The sequence below is a fragment of the Branchiostoma floridae genome, chromosome 7 (genome assembly GCF_000003815.2).
Source record: "Branchiostoma floridae strain S238N-H82 chromosome 7, Bfl_VNyyK, whole genome shotgun sequence".
In the NCBI taxonomy this organism is placed as follows: Eukaryota; Metazoa; Chordata; class Leptocardii; order Amphioxiformes; family Branchiostomatidae; genus Branchiostoma; species Branchiostoma floridae.
Window position 1 is genome coordinate 1715285 of NC_049985.1, and position 20341 is coordinate 1735625.

General features: G+C 44.4%; 1 protein-coding gene across 2 annotated transcripts; it reads right to left on the bottom strand.

Moving 5' to 3' along the window:
• Positions 1 to 6014: 6014 nt before the first annotated feature.
• On the bottom strand, positions 6015 to 19356 carry LOC118418916 (secreted frizzled-related protein 2-like). 2 transcript variants are annotated; one of them, XM_035825060.1, is made up of 3 exons: positions 18753 to 19356; positions 12987 to 13052; positions 6015 to 6893 (listed from the first exon to the last, which is right to left on the bottom strand). In XM_035825060.1, the coding sequence occupies exons 1-3, from the start codon at positions 19210 to 19212 to the stop codon at positions 6568 to 6570; spliced, it is 852 nt and encodes a 283-aa protein (XP_035680953.1). In that variant the 5' UTR covers positions 19213 to 19356; the 3' UTR covers positions 6015 to 6567. The 2 variants fall into 2 exon arrangements, with proteins under 2 accessions (XP_035680953.1, XP_035680952.1); XM_035825059.1 differs by having other exon boundaries at positions 18711 to 19354.
• Positions 19357 to 20341: the final 985 nt, after the last annotated feature.

Genomic DNA, 20341 nt, shown 5'->3' on the forward strand with positions numbered 1-20341 from the left:
GTGTGCGCGTGCGTGCGTGTGGGCGTGTGTGTGTGTGTGTGTGTCTGTGACTCTGTGTGTGAGCTGTGTGTGTGACTATGTGACTGTGTGTGTGAGACTATGTGACTGTGTGTGTGACTGTGTGTGACTATGTGACTGTGTGTGTGACTGTGTGTGTGTGACTATGTGACTGTGTGTGACTGTGTGTGACTATGTGACTGTGTGTGTGACTGTGTGTGTGACTATGTGACTGTGTGCGTGACTGTGTGTGTGTGACTATGTGACTGTGTGTGTGTGAGACTATGTGACTGTGTGTGTGACTGTGTGTGACTATGTGACTGTGTGTGACTGTGTGTGTGTGACTATGTGACTGTGTGTGTGACTGTGTGTGTGACTATGTGACTGTGTGTGTGACTGTGTGTGTGTGACTATGTGACTGTGTGTGTGACTATGTGACTGTGTGTGTAACTGTGTGTGTGACTATGTGACTGTGTGTGTAACTGTGTGTGTGACTATGTGACTGTGTGTGACTATGTGACCGTGTGTGTGACAGTGTGTGTGACTGAGAGTGTCAACTAACAGTACGTAGAAATTATCATATAAGTATACTTGTGATTAGTAAGGTGGTGAATGTTTACATTCCACTGCTACAATTTCCTTGTTGTTAATATTATTAAAGAAGGTTGACTTTGATGTCTTAGATGTCGCGGTAGTTGAAAGTTGCTCTCTTGTGCTAAATGATATATAAGGATGCAAGTGAGGGCTTTGAGAAATATCAATCTCAATGTGCATATTTATCTCATTTTTTTTGCATAAATGTTCACTTTGTGAGATTTAGATTCAAATAGATGAAATCTTCGTAATATTGTGTCGAAGAAAGCTTATCTATAACTCGTCTCAGACGTCTCTGTTAGGAACTACCTTAGTATTTTCTGATGTATCTAACACTCTAGTGTTTTCCCCACACGTTTGATTAACACTATTGAATTCTTTTATTTTATTGAAAGTTCAAGGAGCCAGCAGAGCAGTGATGTTAGAATGATATAAAACTGAACAGCAGTTTGCATATCAGCGTTCTAATGTCTAACCACAGATGTAACACTTAACGATAGTTCACCTTTTTCGCGGGGTAACCTATATCCGTTGTACCTAAAAACAGGATATTTAGGGATATCACTTTGATGGACGGTGGTTTCAAATTGCATTTTTTCGTTATAATGCAGTTTGAGACCTCCGTCCGTCAACTTGATATCCCGAAATACCCTGGTGTTAAATACAACGGATAAAGGTTACCCCGTGAATAAAGGTGAACTAGCGTGTTACAGCTTACAGTGTACTGTACTGTGTAGAAGCATGCGCGCTGAAAAGGAACACAATCTTTAACAGCTGACAGTTAAAGTTTTAACCAAAAAGTACATAGAGAAACTATCATTGTAATCTATGGATATAATATAACAAGCTGGAAAGAGTATCATGTCGTTACGTCATTGCCGGACGACCCCAACTTACTATTGAAATAAAGCAAACGTTGCACACTATCAGTGTTTCTGTTCCTGCGTCTTGTTCGAGAAGTTCAAAAATTCAAAAGTAGGAGAAATCTGTTCAAAAAGGTTTAAAAAATAAGAGAAATCTGAGCAAAAATAGTTGTCATAAATTAAAGATAGTATCTACCCTGCTAGCTTGAATCAAACCAACTAATGAGGCATAATGTACCTATATAGTACATAACGCTGAAGTTTATTGCACAACATTTGTAAAACGGGTACAATGTATGGCAAACTTAGCTAACGTTATATTGTACAGACAACTAGCAATATGCTAGTAGTAGAATTAATCTAACAAAGTAACAATAGGTTATGCAATGTTCTATTGCTAATAACATGAAAACATACTACATTCAGGTAGTATTTTATACAAACAATATGACTGAGAGGAGACATAGCGAGGATCTTATTATCTAGTATATACATTACTATGACAATGTATACAAAATTAAGTTGAAATCATGAGGTTCCTTTTCTGAATGAGAGGGGCTGGCTACCGGTGCATGGTGAGTTAATATAGCTCCGAGCTACGTCTCATGGTTATCTGCGAAGGTAGTACAAGAAGTTGTCGTAATGCTGATGGCCGCTAAATGTCGCTTTTCACGATCCAGTGTGGGAGCTTGGATCTCTGGGTGATGGCCCCCTTCTCAGACTTTTCCTAACAGGGGCCCGGCCGGGCAGCTTTCGGGAGAGAATAGAATGACATAAAAGACATAAAAAAACACAAAATGTCAAAATAAGATTCATGGGTATGATTTATGTATATTTCTGTTTATACAACTTAATTTTTCGTTTCTTAAAACCGGGCCCCGATTTGGAAATGTGACCTAAGCCTAAGGCTGTAGTCCCAACTTACGCCGGTGCCCGGCAGGGCCCCCTTTTCCAATTGTGACCGAAGCCTTACAAGGGGAAGTGAGCTCAGCAGCACGCCTCGCAACAGGGACGAGCTACGCGCATTGAAGTAGGTGAATCAGTCAGAATTATATTAATTACCTCCGCCAAGAAGGTTATGTTTTCGGGGTCGGGGTGTTTGTCTATGTGTGTCTGTGAACAACATAACTCGAGAAGCATTGAATGGATCCTGATGATTTTTGATAGGTGGGTAGGGGTCAGAATTAACTTAAATGAAGGTCAAGTTCGCTAATGCCCCCTAGCGGCTTTCTAATGTACTGCAGCAGAACTTCAGTTTTTGATATGTCGATCAATCAAGCAATGAAAAATTTGCTTGCTTGGCGATTGCAACTCACCTGTTAGAACGGAGATACACGAGATCCGCTATCGGCGCGACGCTGCACGGAATCAATTCCGTATGAGGTCCGTGTGGAATTCTTAGGCTCTACCATTGGATAGGTCGCGAGGAAAATAGCAGAAATTGGAGAAATATAGACACATAACATGCCGGAGGAGTCAGCTAGCTGTCCAAAGAGTATGCTGTGCGACCAGCTAACCCTAATTTCTGTTATTTTTCCAGCGACCTGTGGAGCCTGGTAGAGTCTAAGAGTCCTTCGTACAGACTTGAATATATACGCACGTGAGCCGCTTAACACGAGAGCAAGAATGAGTCGGAATGCCGTCTGAATGGAAATTCTTTTCTATTCCTGGGTATTCGTAGTGCATTCCAGAAATTCTCATTGCATTCCAGATATCTATTTGGGCTGGTTCGAAAGTTTTGTCGCCATGCTCAAACATTTCGAGGTGTATTTGACATGTAGAAATATCGAACGGCATTCAAAGTGTATTCTTCCTGCAGTATGGCCGCATTCTACAGCGTTCCAACATTATTCGAACCACTCTGACCTCATAAATACTTGCATTCCGGCTTAATCCGCCTCGTGTGAAGGGGGTATTATTAGGTCCATTTGAAATTCCCACCCCAATGTGGCGCGAATTTTGCATATTCTATATGTCCTGTATTTTATACGTTGTTACTCAAATATTACTGCATTATAGTACTGTACTGTACGTTGTTGGTGTTATTTTTATGCGAGGGAAGACAACTTGTAAAGGTCGTTCGGACTTGTTTTGCCCTCCCCATCACTTTGTGATGAATCCAAATAAACAAATGAACAGTGGTAACTACGGAGGAAAGTACCCAGGCTACAGAAACAATTCCTCTTAAAAGGCGAATTTAAGATTAAACATACGGTTTTCGATACGCATACAAGTAAGTAAGAACTGTTGCGAATAAGTATATGAAAGTTTGAGTCATCATAAGCTCAGTAACATTTGATAGTTTCTGCGTCCATAACTTTAATGTAACGGTATATAAAACACGGGGTCATATTTTACTACATAGAGCATTTAATTTGTGGTCCAACATATCAGGAAACATTGTATAATTGCATTTTTTGTTACAGCATCTCCGTTCGCTTCTTTGTCTACAAACGCCCTACACTGTACAACCTACAACAATATACCACCTCTCTTTCACCCTACTCCAGCTACCTATACATACGCACAGAACTTTCCTCATGAAATAAAATTAAAGTTAACATCGAGTCTATAAAAGTTCTCACATTGAGTACGGTATAAAAAGATCAACATTCGGTGTAGCAAACTTGGTACAACTTAGCTTCACCGTAAATTCCACTAGGAAACAATTCAAAGCAAATGGGCGAGAATATTCACGAGGTTTCGACGACTTACCATAATTATAATATCTGATAACTGTGCGGAACTCTGACATACAACAGAAATTCGAATTTTCTTATCACTTAAATCAGATAATTATTCCTTTATTTACATTGGTTCAAACACCTGTAGCGTAGTTAGTTGGATAGTTGATAGCTGGAGACCCGAGCAAGCGGCTGAGTTCCCAAACATTTCCCGTCTAAAGGATGGGGTATGTTATCAGGTTTGACAGCCTACACCGCCCGATGACTGCGGAATCAGTCAAGCGTTTTATGCCGGCTTCCCCGTGCCAATGCGGGTCAAATGGTAACGGTACGGAACACGGTGAAATACGTGCTTAATTTCCCCTAATCTATCCCACATGCCGTCCCGTCTGACTTGGCCGTCAGGCGATCCTCCCACGACAGTATCGTTTGCATCAAGGGTGGATTCGGGGTCAGGGGTCACCGGGATATATTGAGAACACTTTGTTTCTCCAAACTCATGCAGGAATGCGAGAAATTCACCCCCGAACGACTAAAATTTCAGAACCCAAATAAACGTCGCCGACGGTCTGGCCTATTTATGGGACCGTTCGGATCAAACGGATTACCTGTCCGCCTCCTTTTAGCCTGGATACCGGGTTGTTTCAAGGGTCTCCCATGCCAGCGCAACGGGTGTAGGACTAACATGCCATTAGATTTACACCAGCTCCTGGGTTTAGCGTGTCTCGGGGTCTAACGAAAGGGGACTGTTGTAAAAAAAATTTCGGGGCATGTTGGATCTAGAGCCGAGGAGCTGGCCTGCTTAAGTCCTGGGAACAGTCTGGGATACAACATACATATTACCAAAGAAACCAAATGCAGGTTTTACACCAGCCCTTGGGCTAGCTCGTCTCGGGAACAAACGAAAGGGGTCTAAGATTTCCTTGGAGGCAAGTTGGCCCTAGAGCAGAGGAGATGCCCTATGCTTCTCGAGGTCTAACGAAAGGGGACTGTTGTAAAATGTTTTACAGGGTATGCTGGCCCTAGAGCCAAGGAGCCGTCCTGTGTAGACCCCAGAAACAGTCTGGGATACAACATATTACATGTACCAAGGAAACCGAGTTTTACACCAGTCCCCTCGCCTCGGGGACTAACATAGGGGGTCTAAAATTTGATGGGGACATATCGGCCCTACAGCCGAGGAGCTAGCCTGTCTATGGAGGGGACTGTTGTGAAATTTCCTTGGGGGCATGTTGGCCCTAGAACCGAGGAGCTGCCCTGTGTAGACCCTGAAAACAGTCTGGTACCCAGGCTAGGCTCCCTGTTCGATGTCACTGTCGGACATGGCACGTGTACACACAGTCTGGAATCTACACATTAGCGATATTACATCCCTCATCACGCCAACATATCTGACAGCACAGAGACGTGGGCGGGACCATGGATGGCACATTCTGACTGGTGGCCAGATGAGGGAGGGGGGCTGTGGTGTCAGCTGAGATCGGGTGCACCTGTCGGGAACTCTACAGTCATTTCCACTGGTCGTACATCAATATCAACAGCAACACTCGCCATTCTGGCTGCCAACATTCGTCGTCCGAAAATAATTTCATCACGTTTGTATGTATGAGTTTCCTTTTAGCCACCAGTTAATCTCACCTTAGCTGGCGTTTAGATGCTTCTCAGGCATCCTCTTCCTCAGAGCTTTTAACTGGAGTTCTGCTTCTCGTCGCTATACGTAGAAGCTCTGAGGAAGATGTCTGCCAGGCATCGAAACGTCAACTAAGGTGAGATTAACTAGCTGTGTGAAGAAAACTCCTATATCCAATATTCATCATGTGAAGAAGGGAGACATTGATAATCTAAACTCCACAGATCATATTATAATTGTAATATCTGTGATGATGATATCCACTGGTGTCTCTTCTATTTTGTCTACAGGATTTGGCTTCTGACCATAAAAATTATCCTACACGCCGGACGCTGACTATGTATAGAAAGATCGGTGGCGAAGAAAAATAAACTATGCGAGATCTACAATCTGTACACTATACAACATAAAACAGCTGCGATGTTCCCTCTACGTGAACGTACGACAGACGGTCTGTCCTGACATGACACGACGTTTGTCTCTGAAATAATTCTGCTGGAAGGAACCCAAGAGACGAGACGTAAGATGTGATTTGAAGGAATGTATTTAAAACGAAAGTTTGGTATCAAACGCAGAGGGAACAAAAACAGACAGTAAGCAAACCTCAATATTAATTGATAGTCATAACATTTCCATTTTTTTACCCCTCTCGGAAAAGTCCTCACGTGCGGGGTTAATAAAATCAGCGACTTGTCATCATAAGAACGCACATTGACGCGTCTTTCTTTCTTTAAAAAAACACCATCGGCACAGCTCGAGCACACAGGCGCAGGTCTGGCAGCTGTGTCTGCATCTATCCTCAGCACGTCATGTCCCTCATGGACCTCAGGAGTCTTTTAAACGCCTTGTCTCCCTTTTGCCACTTCCGCACCGACGTCACAAAGAACTTGGAGCCGTCCCTCCTGGCGGACAGCAGGAGTTGCCCCGGCTTTCTCCTGGCCAGAGCGCTGCATGCGCACTTCTCCCCCCCGATCACGCGGAACTCCATGTCCTGTACCGGCAGGTTGAGTCGCCTCCGCCCGCCACCCAGCGCCTCCGACGCGTGGAACACTCGAACCTTCTTCTTGGTGGTGAAGACCAGGTCGCCGTCGTCAAAGTGTTTCTCTTCCACACGGACTCGTAGAACTAGGGAATAAACAGGAAAACAATGTGTTCGTTAGTTTGTTAATACATGTGGCAATTTCTCATTGCAACATTAATTATCAGTACATGTGGTGACGACACACACAAGTCGTTGGATTTATTTTCACACCACCAAATCTACAGACAATAACACTCGTCCGGACAAGCGTTTGGACAATTGAAAGTCTTGACGCTACGAAGGACAAACTAGCTTAAAGGTTGCAATAAAGAATGCGTATAGCATATGATTAAGTGCGACTACTCTATGTCTATGTCTAATTGTACAAAGCAGTGCATTTGTATTCATACGTTTGGGAAATACATTGTATAAATTTGTGCTCCATCCCGTAGGAAGAATATAGCAGCCATACGATCCTTCTCAACATGGCCACACACACCGACATCCTACGTCATCAAAAAGAACGTGACGTCATCATGAGAAACTCGATCGAACGTTGTTAGTGTAACTGCGTACAATGAATCAAGTAGGTTACAATAAGTTATTTTAACCGCTTGATTACATCAATGCCGTAATGATATGATCCGTTTATAATTAATCTTGTCTGGATGTTGAATTATTGTGTGGGCGATTGTAAGATGCTTCTCCAGTTAAGACCGCTCTTCAAGGACAAAAGCCTAGAGAAATATAATGTTGATAAGAACAACTACTAACTCTACTCTTAGACTGCCCTTAGCTATATTTGTTTCATAATAAATCTTCCTACATTTGCGGTATAAAGAACATATAGCCTCGGCTTTATTGGGCACATAAAGGCTCATTAAAAACGTGCTGACATGGCCATATCGTGTCCACAAAAAAGGACTTGGCTTTAATTTTCCCGATATAAAAACAGACGGACTAGGTCATGAAAACAAGCAGACCTGCCTATACATGGGCCATAACAACAAACAAACTCTTTCCATAAAATCACCCGGGCTTGACATATACATCTGCGATGAAATACAGGTTTAGGGTGCGGGCACATAGGTCGTGCGACCGTGGGATTTTCATCTAAAGCAGGCCGTGACAGAACCAACAACCGACATAGATCCAAAACAGCATTTTGTGTACCAAGACCGTGTTGAACTTTGCAGGAGACGTACATTTTTGTCCTCCAAAAGCGTCCGAAGTTAGCGATTGCACGACCATCGTACGACCTATGTGACCACCTCCTTAGCGCGGGCACATAGTCCGTGCGATCGTGTACGATTTTTATGCCATAGGATTTCCAAGCAGACTGTTACAGATACAGCATTTTGTGTACCAAGAGAATTGTACTTTGCAGGAGACGTACATTGTTATCCTCCAAAATGCCAGAAGTTAGCGATCGCACGACGATCGTACGACCTACATGTATGTGACCGCACCCTAACGCGTCCACCGAATGTGGTTTGTTTTTCGAACTTGAACCCAAGTATAGGACTATAGGATTGGCTCTGGGTGCTGGCAGTGACAAGGCCAATACAAAATCATGTCTAGTCTGGTGGGGGACTGCTAAGGCGGATTTGACTTTAATAAGGCGAGTCGGACAGGACGTATTGTGGGGATTTTCTAAGAGGATTTTACCCATACACCCCGGGCAGCTGGCTAAATTGGAAGTTTGAAGCCCATGTAGCCATGGGATTATGGTCTGACGTTGTGGTCGGGTCTACAGCCGGGTCTCGTCTGCGGTTTGCCAAGTCTGCGTCGTTCCTGAATGTTTTCTTTCTGATGCTGAGTTGTTTTTTTTTTCTGACACGAAGTGGAGTAGGTCTTTCTACCAACAATATAATCAAGTTCATTGCAAATTCTTGCCCGTGGGCTAATTGCAGGTAACAGATTCAAACAGTGTAAAATACAATAACACAAGTGTCTACTCTGGTCTAAAACTAATAAAAGCTAACTCTAGAGCCTGGGTTATTGGGTTCGACTCCTTTTTCGAAGACAGTGGAAGACGAAAGATCCCACTTTTTCTATCATGTGTGGGTTTGGTGATGTTAAAAGGTGAACTGCTTTCTTTTTGTCAGTGAATGTGAGAAAGTTTGGATGGAATTTGATGGCTTCTTTGAACAGCTCTTTTCTTTCTTGATTATAGAAAGAGCAGTTTGACATAAAATGTGTCTCGTCTTCCACCACGTTTGACGTGCATTACACACGTCTTTGGGACGTAGCTAGTCTCTACCAGACTCCCGCCTGGCCGAATAGTAATAGGGGACTCTGGCCGAGTTAGGAATAAAAGCCTAGTAGGAATGAACTGGCCTAGGTGTGAACTGGCCGGCTGGCAAAAGACTGAAATCCCATGGCAACTTATTTGTCCCTATAATTCTCATTCTTCATCCAGCTGACATGGCTGTTTTTAGACTAGGATGTAGCTGATACTTTGTTTTGCGGTTGTAATCTTCTACCGAACTCTTTTTCTCTCTCAAGGGATTTCCAAGAAAGAGACCTTAACCGTCTGAGAAAGGCTGCTTTGCGTTGTCTTGTGCTGTGCTGCTATGGGGTGGCGATGTTTTCTGTGTGCTAGTTTTGGAAGGTTTCCCAGTGTATCCAGCATTAGTCACACAACCCCTCCCTCCGGGTAAGTGGGGGCATCAGCGAGCCAAGAAATAAGTCGGTTCACAGGAAAGGTTATTGTACCATTTATCGTTATTTCGCAGAAATCACGCGATTTTAAAAGAGGCCAAGGAGATAATCCGTCGTTTGGGGCTTGAAGTTGAAGCAAGTGGTTCCAGGCCGAGACTGGGTATCGCCCGTACGTGCTGATTTGCGAAGGGAAAGTTTATCATTAGGCCAGACCAATTTGATTTGTTCCTTCTCGGATTCGCCTGTTAATTTTTTTTTCATTTACAAAAAAAAAGTCCCCACAAAAAATAAAATAGGCTTTGTTACTACCACAAGCCTGTAAATATTGCCATCCAGAGCCACATCATACACATAATTTCAGTCTAAAAACAATGCTTTTTATTCAGAACTTTAGTAACAAATCAAAGGAAGGGATTCATCATTGTATAAAACTCCTTGGTTGTTGTTCTTTTTGGTTATTTAAGCCGTATATCTTCACCCCAGACCTTTTCTTCGACCTGTCGGTCCAATAAACAAAAGTTCAAACAAACAAACAAACAAACAAACAAACAAAATAAACAAACAAGCAAACAATTTTTTCTGAAAAAATCCGAGAAGCAACAAATGAATTTGGTGTGGCCTTCACAGTTCAGCCCTCGGCGTTAAATCGTGTGGCAGCTCGGATCAGGACGCGTCGAACCGGGGAGAACTTGGCGCGGTTTGTTGGTGCCACATACACGCAAGGCGAGAAACGGGTCGGGGGAAATGTCGGGCTCTTTAAAAATTACACTGTGAACCGTACCACAGCGTGCCGAGGCAGTTAAACACACTCCCTGCATGCCCTACCTAATAACTAGCATTGCAGAACCCCACGTCCATGTTTTGTCAAGTTGCCATGTCCTTACTGTAGACATGTAGACATGTTGCAGACAGCGGTCAAAATTGTGATACTTGGTAGGGTGGCTGAGCTTGCCTTGTAGAACAATTGTTGGTCTAAAACTACGGTAATTCCTCTGGCTATTTTTCAGGAAATTTGGCCAATTTCTAATATTTTTCCAGCAACCCACAAAGGCTTATCAAGGACGTTATTCTATCAAGGACGTTTTTTGTATCTGTTAACTGAATCTTTTCAACAAGTCTTGTTGTGACCCGTACACTTAGCCATGTGTGGCAAAAATGTGCAATTAATTGATTTTAGCCTCCTTGGTCTTATAGAGGGACTATCTTATACACCTTACAAACTACAAATGATGAACTATCGTGGCGATCATTCTTCATTACGACATCATGTTTGTCGCCTGACGGAACGGACGCCTGGTGCGAGCCTGATCTACGGCGAGACGGGTCATTGCCTCCTCAACAGACCTTGGTTCGTTTACCTTTGGTGGGAGCGTAGTCTCCAAGCAGACCCTACGGTGCCTTAGAGATAGTATCAAAGCTGGCAAAGGAGTATAGCCGGCCAAATGGAGATAGCCGGCCAAAGGGAGATAGCCGGCTAAGGGAGTCAAACGGGCACCGGAGCCGCTATACCAAGTCCCTGGCCAGCTTTGATACTATTTCTAAGGCACCGTAGGGTCTGCTTGGAGACTAGCGGAAGCGCTCTGAGTTGTGGATTTCATATTTCCTTCTAGGCGTTTATCAAAATCTGGCGTAACTGGTAGAGCGTTCGACTCGGAATCTATAGTCCTGGGTTCGATACTAGCCGTGCCAACAATGTTGCGCCCTTGGGAAAGGCACTTTACACAACCTTCCTGACTTTCCCCAGGTGTCAAAATGGGTACCTGACTTCGGTCGGGGAGGTAAAAGGCTACCTTTACCTTCTGTCTGTACCGTGTATGTGGTACTGATTATAAAAGTCACTAACTTGAGTGTAGTGCTACATTGTTCTCGTCTGTCCAAAAGCAAATTAAATTTTAAAAAAACTGGTTCATATTGAAAATCACAAATCCCCCCCCCTCGAAAATAAACGCCAGAAACTCCTACAAGTTCTGTAATACCCCTGTCACATGTGACGAAAATCGATCGGACGAATCGCCCGAGCCTCGCTTATAATAATAACTTTTTACACAACAATTGTACAAGGTACAAAGTATGGCTTATATGTGACAGGGGTGGTTTTCAGGTGGAAAATATAAATACGCGCAACCCTCTGTCGATCTTAGATATGGCCGACCTTCCATCGATCGGGCCATTTGGGGCGATATATATGTAGATGTAGATACGCCCGAAGATCGTGGATAATGTGACAGGGGTATAAGAGAGGCCAGACAAGTGCGTGAGAACGCGTCGGGCCCGGCCGTGTTCTCGACATCCGTCCGTCGCCACATCGTTCTCGGGCCACGCGAAGAGCCGGGCAGGTCACGTCCGGAATGTCTCCCCGATACCTGTAAGTTATTTTGGCAGCGGGCTTCAAGTTTACAGTTACCGGTTCTCCTTCCAAAGCTCCACCTTCTGTTTTTATAGACAAGACTATCTCATGGTCTGCGGTGCCCTCAGCTGACTGTCTCAGCAGGACTGAACAACTCTACAAACTACAGCAATAAAGGTGACAACATCCTAGTAATCTACAAGCAGATCCTGCGGTGCCATAGCCTGGGTACCATCCAGGTCGTATGGTAGTACTCGCGCCGATGTAGTTAATCTCCAAGCAGATTCGACGGTGCCATAAGATAGTATCAAAGCTGGCCAAAGAGAGTCAGACGGGCACCGGCTATACTCCTTTTAAGGACTTAAAAGTCCTTTGTCAGCTTTGATACTATCGATGAAGGTTAAACATCCAGGTATTAAGGTGACTACTTTAACTTTTATTTCGGTCGATTTCGACTATATCCCTTCTATACGACAACACTGGTACACACCGAACACGCTACTCGAGAGGCCAGAGAAGATGTGCCGACCCTTTGTCCCATTGTTCAGCAGGGTGGGTAGCGTGGTTAGGAGTAATGCGTGATGGAGTGTTTGTTTGTGAGCTGACATGTACACAGGACACGCAGGGGTCAGGCGTCAATACTGGACGCGTCTTTAGATCTCTTTACTCGCCACGGGGTAACCCATGGACTGGGCATGCTTAAGAATGATGCTAGTTCACCTTTTTCCGAGGGGTAACCTATATTCGTTGTATCTGTATTTAGGAATATCAAGCTGACATGTACACAGGACACGCAGGGGTCAGGCGTCAGTACTGGACACGTCTTACCTAGCCACGGGGTCACCCCATGTCCCACAAAGACTGGGCATGTTTAAGAGTAACTTAGGCATTTTGATTTTCAATCATTTGTTTCTGACCTTGGTCAAATCTAGGATATCTTTCAAAAATGAACAAAAAATCGGAAGTGTCGCGTCGCCTTAAAAGGGTAGTTACCGGATGAACCAAGGTCACTGTGTTATTTCTACGTGCGTCTTATGATTGTTATTTTGTAGCCTCCCTGTCTCCTTTTGTGATTTCGTGTATAAGCATAAGGACCACAAGAAGAATAACGGTTAGCAAATACCTAATTGTAGATCCAAATCTACATGTGAAGGTTTGAAAACAATGACGTAGTAAGTTTACGTACCGACATCGCTGGAGCAGAAATCGGAACTCCTGTCGTCACCCTCCTCCAAGCAGACGATACACGAACCTGTGGGGAGAGACGGGGATAGGTTTACTTCCGGACTACAGCATCGGGTGAATAACGGAGAAAAATGCAGATTGCGTAACTGCGAGCACACAACAAAACGAACACTGGTCACAATACCTGTTTTGGCGTAGGTGAAAATCATGAAGTACCGATAATTGTTGGATGGGAATGGTTAGGAAGAGTAGCGGTGGGAGTGCGTATGTGTGAATTGTCTAGGTACCAATTTTCACAGCCGGTTGTTTTAAAAACAATTGCATACGAAGCGCCCATTATCAATGGGCTGTTAATCAATGGAAAATTGTCGTAAGTAAGTAATAGTCAAACCCATTAAAATTGATGCCGAGATTAGTATTGTCGCGACATGCTATACTGTTCTCCACCGTTGCCATTCCTTTTCATGTTACTTGTACAAGCAATTAGCATCTCGGCATTTCATCACTTATGTTCTTGGAAAAACAAGAAAACTACTGCGCTGCAGTTCTAATGGGGCGCAAGTGTTCCTGACATGTGACTGTGTGTTCTCTCCAAGCAGAGGTTGGTGGGTAAAATCGTGACCTTTTCCTCAAATGCCGTGTTTTTTTCGACCAGCCTCACCACCAACTGGTCGAAAAAAGACGGCATTTAAGGAAAAGGTCACCATTTTCCCCACCAACCTCTGCTTGGAGAGTAACTGCGTGAAGAGTTAATGTTCCACAGTCGTGAGCAGTAGGGGAAGGAAACTGGACTTTATAACAATGATATGTTTATTGCAAGTTCTTGCCCGAGGGCTAATTGCAGGTACAAACAACATGTAAAATAAGGAAAAATACAAAGGTGCTAGGAGCTACATTCTATGACTATGCTATGCTAGTGTACATTATACTGGTTTTGTTGGGTTAGACTTCTTCTCTTTAGGCAGTGGAAGACGAATTTACCCACTTCTTTTATAATGTGTGGGTTCTTTGATTTTAATAGTAGGATTGATTTTTCATTGTCAGGAATAGTTGGAAAGTAAGCGTGTATTTTGGATACACTTATAAATAGTTGGTTTCTTATATCATCATAAAAAGAACAATTAGTGATAAAATGACTCTCGTCTTCCACAGCATTTGAGGGGCAATATTTACAAATCCTCTCGGACACAGGTAGCTTGATATATCTCCCCTTTTCTATTTCCAGGGGGTGGGCACTAATTCTAATCTTACTGGTAGCGGAACAGCCCGGTCCGTACCCTTTCCTGTTTGATACTGGTACATGTAATCAGGATCTAGGCAAGAATTTATCATTTATGTCTTTCAACAAGCAAGGAAACTACTACACTGCAGTTCTGATAGGACCTTTCCTGTGACTTCGCGAGAGTTAATCATTTTTAATGTTCCCCAGTCATGAGGAGGAGGAGAGGAAACAGCCCGGTGTCTAACTTCTTGTCTAACGAGATTCCCGCCCCGGGGTTTACAGTCAACTCATGCCGAGTAAATAAACGGGCTGTTCTGCTAGCCTCGGAGCAGGCTCCACGATGTAGGCTTTATGATTTATCAGACCAGTGGCCTCCAAGCAGAGGTTAGACTCGTTTGGGACTTGTTTTGACGTCTTTTGGATCAGACCTTTTACTTTGCCTGGTTTCTTTTTTGCCTGCCGGTCAGACAGAGAAAAAATGATAAAAGATGTCCCAAACAACCGGAGCCTAACCTCTGCTTGGAGAGTAAGGCCTACGTTACATTTCTAAGGGTCCCGGCCGGACAGCTTTCGGGAATGAAAAATATGATATCAAAGCCACCAAACTACACAAGACTAGAGAACAGTCGTAGGCATTATTTGTGTCTATTTTTACGTGTGTATTTCTATTTTTCATTTTCACAAACAGCCCGGCCAGACCCTGTTAGCCCAAAGTAGTCTAAACTGGCCGCCTAGTAGCTGCGAGCAGCATCACTCGGCACGCTGCAGGAACTACGTGGGGAGCCCGTGCGACAACTGTGCCGCGGACAGATGCAGACAGGGTGGCCGGGGAGAGACTCGCGTTAGGCTTAGGTCACATTTCCTAACCGGGGCCTGGTCGGTAACGTTTTTGGGAGCGAAAGGAATTATATAAAAGACATCAAAATACTCAAAATGTCACATAAAATTCACGGGCATAATTTGTGTATATTTCTATGCATACATTCTAATTTTTCGTTTCTTAAGTTAAAACATCCCGACAAGGCCCCGGCTTGGAAATGTGACCTAAGCCTTACTTCGCACGATGAGATATACAGCACAGCTCTGTACACCCCGACATTCCTGCTAACGCTCACAGGACCAAACGTTGCACCTTCTCTGTCCACTAGTGATAAATAACGTTCTGAAGACTCGCATTCCGCACGGGACCGCTTACTCTCCAAGCAGAGGTTAGGCTCCGGCTATTTTTTTGACAAAGACTCGAGCTGTTCAGTCAAAAATTTGGATAAGTCCAAGTTTAAAGTGGAAATTAGAGTTTAACTTTTCCAGAATGACTTCTACCAACACAGACGAACTTTCAAATTAAAATTTTGCATTAATTGGTCGCGGAAATGTTTTTGTAAGATTCCCTAGTCCGTCAGCTGTTTAGTTTGTTGTGCTGAGATCCCGGCGAGCTGGCGGCGTAAAACAGACAAGCTCGGGTATCGTCCAGATCTGCGAGTCACCAAGAATAACTCCCAGCACACCTAGAAAAACTGTCGCCTCGGCGGGAGGCCGCGTGATCAAGCAGAATTATTAATGACGATGTCGGTTCTCTCGACTGAAATGCAACCCGAAATTATGCACGATTAGATACGGAGATTTACGGTAGAGGACACAGCTACGACAGCAGAGGCTAGGCTCCGGCTGTTTTTGTGACGTTTTTGTCTTTTTTTTTTATGATAGGCCACGAGACGCCAAGAAAGAGTACAAAATAGACAGCCCGATAGAAACGACAAAAAAACGTCAGAAATGAAATGACCAATCCACTGATTGGACCTGATATCACAAAAGCAGTAGATTGTACATCCTTGACAAAAACTGGAGCTGTTCCATAATGCAAAATCTAAAGCGTTTGGAGTGGGCGGAAGAAGACAAGGGTGCAGAAATTAAAGCACCATGTGTTTGTCCGTCTCTCAGTATCATAACACCATCGCCATATCACATTATCAGCTCGTATTTCCGCTCTTTTCTCACAGCGACGAGTGATCGACGTCTCCTGGTCCTCTTGGAAACAAGTCAACAACATGTCCTATACCAAAACACCAACACCGACTGGACAACAAATGCCTTTTAATATTTACTACACTGTCTTAAGAAGCGAGAAGTCGAACATGTACATACTAGCATAACGTTATATGAGACTTTGTAGCTGCATGTAGTAAGATAACTCGCTCTTACTTCAGTAGAGCTAATACTTGCACTTGAGAGAGCAGAAATGTAGCCACTACCAGGCTCCGTGGATCGTTGGTCTAATTGTAGAAATTGAGTCTATAGTACGCTATATAGAGTCAATAGTACGTTAGGGGGGTGGGGTGGGCCCAACGTATTCTTCTGGCGGCTAACTCCCCTAGCGTACTATACTAGACTCTATTTGTCCAATTTCTACAATCAGACCAGGTAGAACTAAAAGCTAGCAGATCCTGGTAGAGGCTAGCAGAAACGTACAATAAATGTCTTCTTCATTCATTCATTTCCAAAACACTGACTGGACAACAGGTGAAGCCATAGAAGTGATTGGCGGAATTTCAAGACTTGTTAGTTAAGGCGGGCGTCGGCACGTTGATTTGTTTACCTGTGCGAAACTGGCACACAAACACGGCCCGGCCCAGCCGCTCGGACCCAGACGGAGGTATTTATCTTGCGTTAATTGAGACGAGATAGGATTAAAGTAACTTAGGAAATGAAAACTTGATACTACCCGCGGTTTAAGATGTCACCTCGTATTAGGGGAAATCGGTAATCATATATTTACGGGCTGGGGTTGTGGACCATATGTGGCATGTATGGTACAACAGCCGTCTGTCTGTACAGGGTTTAACTCTAAGGCTTAGGTCACATTTCCAAATCGGAGGCCGGCTGGGATGTTTTGAGAAACGAAAAATTAAAATGTGTACATAGAAATATGCACAAATTGCGTCCTAGATTCTTATGTTGACTTTGTGTATTTTGCTGGCTTTGATATTATTTCCATGTCATCTCCACTATAACAGAAAAGCGAGAAGTTCAATTTAGCTGTATCTATATAGCCGGTATAACCGCCCTTCGGCGCAACACACCAGCTTCTGTGGTCTAATTGTAGAAATCATGGTGAGGAAGTGATTCCTCTGGCCGACTGACTCCCCCAACATACTATTGACACTATTTGTCCAATTTCTACTATCTGTATCTATAGCCGGTATAACCGCCATTCGGCGTAACACACCAGCTTCGAACACCACACCACTACCTAACCTAAGCCTAATGTGGGCATGGTGGCGATCAGACACTGGGCCACAGGTGCGTGAATGGGCATAGTTTAGATACTGGGGCGCTCAGGAGTTAAACGGGTGAGATGGGCCGATAAGATAGCTTCACAGCTTATCACGTATTTATCACATCCGCCCGTCATTGTTATCGTTACGGCTTGGACCTGTTGGGCTTGACAGGACGAGACACAGTTGCTGAAGTTGCCGTGTTAAGTTCTTATTATTACGGCCGTTAATTCTTGTAATGAGACATGATAATGTAGTACATGTAGTAAGAAAACAGTAACTCAAGGACGACAGTAGGAAGGCGCGCGACACAGTTGCTGAAACTTTTTCAGTTACAGTGCTCTTCAAACTGTATTTTTTTCTTACCTTGTAAATTCTCGTAATAAGACAGGGCATTTTTTCTTATTATGGTCGTAATAACAGATGATAACGTAGTAGTAAGAAAACGATGGATTACGATTTTGGGTTCTGGACAATCGTGCAGAGAGAGAGAGAGAAAGAGAGATTCTGCAACCGACCGTAGCAGTGCATGTGCCGTAATAATCATCTCCGTGATTGACTGAGGGCGCTAAACGGTAACTTAACAATAAAGTACAGAAAGCATTCGAGGGGCGTCTGCAACGAAAGCTATCTACACTAGAGGGACACACCGCAAACCTTACCTGGGAAGTGTGAACGGGCGGGAACGATCTAAAACAAAAAGTCTACTCTTCGCGTAATCACGTTGTTTTGATTGGTCATCAACGAAATTGGTTTTATTGTGTTAGCGACTCAAAACTAAATAGCGGCCAATTTCTTTAAACTAAGAAATTGAATAACAATGATCACACGTAACTAGTAACAGAATTCTATTAAAATTGTCATAGTGCCAGCGATAGTATTTCGAAGTTTTCTGGAAAATGTCTGTTAGCACTTGAAAATGTCGATGTGTGCGAAGTGTGAAAACAAAATAGAGAATGGCAATATTTTCCTGCACGTTTAATTCATAAAATGATAAGCTGGGAAGAAATGAAAGGAAAGGATCAGCTGATAACGTTAATAACGTATTGACTGCATTTTGCCATGTTTGATCGTTAGTTAATGTTAAAAATACCAAGTGTACACTACACACACACTAGTGTGCTGGTTTGTGTAGCTAAAGTAAAGGCTTGCCCAGGGTACACGGGGAGAGGGTAGGCTGGCGGGCGGGGAGAGACGCACATGGAGAGAGAAGGGAAACAAGTAAACATACCGGGGTGTTGGGCAGGCTTGGGGCGCCTGGGATCATACGGACCTGGAGTGGTTTGTGACTTGATGCACATGTCGTTGTCTGGCGGGTACTTGTCGCACTTGAGCATCTTGGGCCAGGGGAACCCGTGCTGAGCCATGACGGGCGCGCAGGAGTCTCGTACGCCCTCGCACAGGGAGCGGCAGGGGAAGATGTCCTGCTCCAGGCACACGGGGGTAAACAGCGAGCAGAGGAACAGCTTGGTGTCCGGGTGGCACCGCTGGGCCAGGAGCGGCACCCACGACCGCGCCTGTTCCTGAACCTCGTCCAGGTTCTCGTGGCCCAGCAGGTTCGGCAGCCGCATCTCGTTGTAGGCGAGCCCGTCGCAGAGAACCAAGCTCTGCGGTATCTGCACGCACTTCCGTGGCTGGTCCGACACGTACATGTAGCTGTACCCCATCCCCGCACACAGCGAGGGCGTTACAGCCAGCACTAGCGGCAGGAGGACCAGCATCTCTACGTCCATGGTAGTAGTAAAACTGTGTATAAGTCCGGGTGAGACCGAGAGAATGGACGTCCGTAGCCGGGAGCCTGCAGGCCTGCAACAGAGTCAAACGTCGACTGTCGACGGACGACAGGAAGGCAGATCGTGATATATTGTTAGGGTAATGAGGGTCGTACCAACTGGCGAATGGGGGTGGAGCTGCCGGGATTTGGATGTGAAAATTGGGCACAGACAATGGTTTTGATTGGACCCCGCCCCCCGACGATGGTCGATGCCATTAAGCCAATAGAAACACGTTATCCAAACAGCTTGGAGGGAGGCCTGTTTTCCGTAACATTTTGAGGAGCTTTAGGTCGCATACAACGAAACAAGCGAGGAATGTTGCCATTGGCCGGACTCCCGCCAAAAGTAACCAACGAGGTTTAGATAGGCTCCCGTTACGGACGCCTGTCGTGGACTTGATGACTTTTGCCAAAGTTTGCAAACATTCGGCGATCCGTATTTCCTCTAAGGTGATTAGCCACCCGTTTCAGAATCAAACATTGGCGGACTGGTGGCGAAGTCCCTAAGTACTTCCCGTCTCGTCACCTCTACCTGGCTCCACAGGTCGCTGGAAAATCAAACTTTTGGCCAAATAGTCAGATAACATGCCAGAGGAGTTAGCTTACTCTCCAAGCAGAGGTTGGGCTATGGCTGTTTTTTGACGTTTTTTTAAATACGTTTTTATCGAGCTATTATGTTGTACCGTTTTTTTCATGGCCGCGAGACACAAATAAAACGGTACAAAATAGAAAGCCCGATAAAAACGCCTAAAAACGTCAAAACACAGAGACTAACTTCTGCTTGGAAAGTAGAGTTAGCTTATAAGAGAGTGAAGTTTGCAATCTCCAGCGTCCTGTGGAGCCTGGTACAGGCTACTAGTTTCGAACAGACTCTTAGGCACGGAAAAGAAATCGCTTATCTTGACACGGTGTTCAGAACTTTCAAGCGTGCCGAAATAAAGTACATTGTACATGTCGCACATGGCAGAACCCCGCCTTACACGGGACTCCAGTCACGGAAGCACAGTCCGCATACTTCAGTAGGGTAAACACATGTACAGTACAGGTCATACCTGTCACTGACTGAAACACGTCTGTCTGGTTCAGGG